The sequence below is a fragment of the Chaetura pelagica genome, unplaced genomic scaffold, assembly GCF_000747805.2.
Source record: "Chaetura pelagica isolate M959 unplaced genomic scaffold, ChaPel_1.0 scaffold610, whole genome shotgun sequence".
Taxonomy (NCBI): Eukaryota; Metazoa; Chordata; class Aves; order Apodiformes; family Apodidae; genus Chaetura; species Chaetura pelagica.
The window spans coordinates 55,943-60,180 of record NW_009951801.1 but is presented as its reverse complement, the minus strand read 5'-3'; the positions used below and the strand labels follow the sequence as shown (position 1 = coordinate 60,180).

Genomic DNA, 4,238 nt, shown 5'->3' with positions numbered 1-4,238 from the left:
CTGAGCCCAGTTTCTCACCCTGCTGCATTGTGCCAGACCACAGAGGAGGGGGATTGTGTCCTCATGGGCAGAGCTGTGCCTGGGCACCCAGCACTGCTCAGTCCCCATCAGCTCTTCCTTTGTGAGGAGAGGCAGCTCTGCAGCCTCAGCAGCAGCAAGAGTGAGACATGCTGGAGTGATGTCAGCTGACATTTCCAGCCATGGAAATCAGAGGTAATCCTGGAGGTGCAAATCAGCATGACTGCCTTAAAGCCAAGGCTGGATTTACACAGCCAGATAACCTACTCCAAAATCCTCCAGCAGCTATAATGACAAGCGGGATATCAGGCCAGAGGAAGTGGAACCAAGCTGGGTTGCTATATTCAGCACTAGGCCCAGATTCTGCTGCTTTAGAGCGGCATCAGGAGGAGAAGCAGCGGCAGTGCAGGGAAGTGGGGGCCCCTTTACACTTGTACGTACTGTGCCCGACTCCCTAGTTTGGACATACCTTCCATTTGCTCCAACTCAGTGGCGCCTGGCTGGAGTGGCCTCTTCACCTTGACTCTGCATTTGTTTCTGTCTGCAGGGTCCTCCACTTCCCGCAGCATTTGCCTACATTTCCACTTCACCCAGGAGCTTGCTGGGAGCGCCGAGATCCTGCAAGCCACCCTATACCTGTTCTGGGCAATCCCTGGCACTGGGACACACCCTGTCACAGTCAGACTCTTGCAGCCAGACCCGGCGGGGCTCAACATGACTGTGGCCAGTGAGACACGACTGAAAGTACAGAGAGCTGGCTGGGTCACGCTGGATGTGGGCCAAGCTGTCCGGAGCCTCCTTGGCCAAGGGAGCCAGAGGCTTACTGTGGAGCTGGACGTGGTGGAGAACAGGGGGTCTCCCCTCCTGGCTGGGCACAGTGATTCCCACTGGCCATTTGTAGCAGCCCAGGCCCGAGCCAGGACATCCCACCGGGTCCAGCGGCGTGGCATTGATTGCAGTGGGGACTCTAGGATGTGCTGCCGCAAGGAATTCTTCATAGACTTCAAAGAGATCGGCTGGGAGGACTGGATCATCCAGCCCAAAGGATATCACATGAACTACTGTTCGGGACTCTGCCCCCTGCACATGGCTGGCATCCCTGGCCTCGCCGCCTCCTTCCACACGGCTGTCCTCAACCTCATCAAAGCCAACAATGCAGATGCAGCAGTGGACTCCTGCTGTGTGCCCACGCAGCGTCGCCCCCTCTCTCTGCTCTACTATGACCGGGACAGCAACATTGTCAAGACTGACATCCCTGACATGATTGTCGATGCCTGTGGTTGTACCTGACCAGCTGCCTGAGGAAGCAGGAGGGCAGGACCTGTGCTGTGCAGGGCGTCCTTCCTCCTATTCTCTCTCTGGCAGTGTCTGACCTGGTGAGCTGCTGAGAGATGAGAACCCTGCCAAGGTGTTTCCCTGAAGCTTAAGCATTCAGGGTGATACTGAATCTGCAAGTCCTCTCTTCCCTCAACTCCCACACGGCTCCCTTCCCCGTGCCCACGGATTCCTCTCTGCCCATGAGCCATGGCCTCTGAGACTGGCTCCTGGTGGACACTGGACCCTTCCACCTGCAGGACTGTGCAGAGCACGACTCCCCAGGCAGCTCAGGGCAGCCCTGGCATGCTCTGCTGCTGGTCCCAGACCAAGACCGTGGTGCGGCCCTCAGTGCTGCAATACAAACACATGCTCTTCAGGTAACAGGTCCCAGCAGCAGCCACCTCAGGCTGCTTGGCAGAGATAAAAGCTGAAAAGATACTGGAGGACAGCTAGATCAGAAGGAAGATGGCCGTCCGTGGGGCTTCACTCGTCAGCTGGACATTAAGTTAAGGGGGTGAGGAAGGGGAAGTTGATCCCAGTGGGAGGATAGTGTCTCCCTCTCCAAGCATCCCAGCTACCTGGTATTCAATAAAAGACTCCCAGCTGCAGCGTACACATGTATGTGTACGCATGTATGTCTGCTCTGTCATTAGCCAATACATCTTCCACCTCTTCCCAAGGTGCAAGGTGATGGAGGTGCCCTACCATAGACGGCCCTTAGATGGCACAGAACTGACCCACTCTGTGGGTCCCCTTCTAGCCAGCAACTTATTTATGAAATCCAGGCAGTGGGGTTGGTCATCCACCACCAGGACACACTATGCCCAAATATGGCAATGCTTCCGGCCTCCACGGCTCTCAGCTCTCTGCCCCTTGGCTGCCTCTTCCAGGAGAATGCAGAACCCCTGAATTGTCTCAACCAGATCCAGGGCATGGTATGGGAGGCTCTGGATACAGGGCAATTTTGATTCCTACTAGGGAAGGCACCATTCCTTGGCTGGGCCAAATTTTCCAATCCACCAAAACCATATGTATTTCACCATTCCTCTCCCAAGTCAGGACAGAACTAGGCAACTCTTCTCTCTTTTAAAGTGGACACGGACTGCCAAGCAAGACTGCCTAAGCCACAGTGCCCAGGCCACCCTCACTTGCCTACAACCCCACGCCAGCTCCCTTACTGGGGAGCAACCTCTGCGCGCGTCCCTGGCCTGTGGCCTGGAGCAGCTGCCCCTGTCACTGCCCCTTGCCAGCATGGCTGGTGGCAAAGTGGGACATGTCAGTGCCATGAGAGTTGGGAGCAAAGGGCAGCTCTGCCCATTACATAATCTCGTGTTAGGGTTTCTCCACTGCTTCTTACGTGATCCCCATGTGTGAGGGCTGGGAAAGCAGGGAGAGGATGCTGGGGTGGGAGAAGGAGGTTCACAATGGGAGCTTCCAGAGCGATCTCCCACAGTGGAGTGGAGCTGGGTGACTGCAGTCCTGTGGTCCACCCTGCAAGCACCGATGACCCCACCTCAGAGGCTGGAGGCAGAACTGAACCAGGTGGGAACAGGGTCATCAGAGGGAGGAGGGTGGTGTCAGACCCTTTCCCCATCTGGTTTGAAGGATGGCTTTGCACCTGCTGTCCCACACCAGGATCAGGCCGAGGTGGTTGGAGCCATGAGCAGCTCTGGCTGGATGTACGTTGCCCCTGAGGACCTGTGACAACTTCTGTAGGGATGGAACAACCACTAGCCCAAGACAGTGTTTGCTCATATTGCATGTGTTCTGGGGCAATCGCTTCCACCAAGCCTTGCTGAAGCTGCGACCTACATCTCCACATTAGGTTGCCAAAGCCACCATGCTGAGATCCAGACTTCCAGGCCCTGGTGCCTCCAGGACTCAGGCCTGAAGGGTCCCTGCTGACACAGCTGTTACACAGGCAGGGTGGAAGACTTGGGGATCGATATTGTCTGGGAATCAAGGCCACTTGCGCAAACCCAAAGAGGGTTTGGTGGTGATTTGGGGGGGATTTTTTTTCCCCTGTTTTTTTTTTGTTTGGTTTTGGGGTTTTGTTCTTTTTGGTTGGTTGGTTGGTTTTGGTTGGTTTTGTTGGCTTTGTTTTGTTTTGTTTTGTTTGTTTTTTTGCTTTCCTTTTTTTCATTGCCTCTTTTCACTGTCAGTATTTATTGACCAAACAGCCTTCCTGAGGCCAGGACTGAGCTCTCTGGGCTGCAGTGGGCACATGCAGAAGGGGGGTACATGAAGAGGCAGAGAAGCTGTGGACTGCCAACCACCCGAAAACATGCCTTCTGTGGTGCCTTCAGGTCAGAGCTTCCCCAGATGAGAAGGATCCAAGGTCCTGCAGCACAGGCCCTACTCTCCATGCGTGCAGTTTGTCCTGCTCCCATGGAAAACAGGATGTTTGGGTGCAGCCTACAGCCCTTTCTCCACTCACAACATAGAGCAAAGGTGACCAAGGTTCTGGAATTCCATGGTGGCATTCCCACCTGAGGTACACCAGAGGGTGAGGAGGGTGAAGTCAAGGAAGGGTCATCCCCTGGAGATGGGCACAACCCCCTCCCTGCCTGCCATGGGGGTGGCACAAGGCAGGGGCTTATGGCATGTGGGGGACCCCAGCACACACAGAGAGCTGCTAAGCCCCCATGGCTGGCAGGCCAGGTAGGATCTATGTATTTATAGCCCTAACAAGCTGCAAATGGAAAAGTGGCTATCTGGGCTTCACCACAGCCCTGGCTTATTTCGCAAGTCTTCTCCCTCATCAGTGAAAGTAACCTCAGTTAAAGTATGAAGGCAGAGTGCCAGGTCAGGCTCTTCAGAGAGCAGACCAGAAAATCTGAGAGCAGCAAGGTGTAACTTCCCACTGGACATCCAATCCTCCTTCAGTGCTGGGAAGAGAAGGG

General features: G+C 55.1%; 1 protein-coding gene across 1 annotated transcript; it reads left to right on the top strand.

Annotated features, from left to right (window-relative positions):
* The first annotated feature begins 732 nt into the window (after positions 1–732).
* On the top strand, positions 733–1,308 carry LOC104397563 (inhibin beta C chain-like). Its single transcript, XM_010007560.1, has one exon. The coding sequence runs from the start codon at positions 733–735 to the stop codon at positions 1,306–1,308; it is 576 nt and encodes a 191-aa protein (XP_010005862.1).
* Positions 1,309–4,238: the final 2,930 nt, after the last annotated feature.

Bases quoted from the DNA above. Each gene is read 5' to 3' on its own strand.
- LOC104397563 (XM_010007560.1), top strand. From the start codon at position 733: ATGACTGTGGCCAGTGAGACACGACTGAAAGTACAGAGAGCTGGCTGG.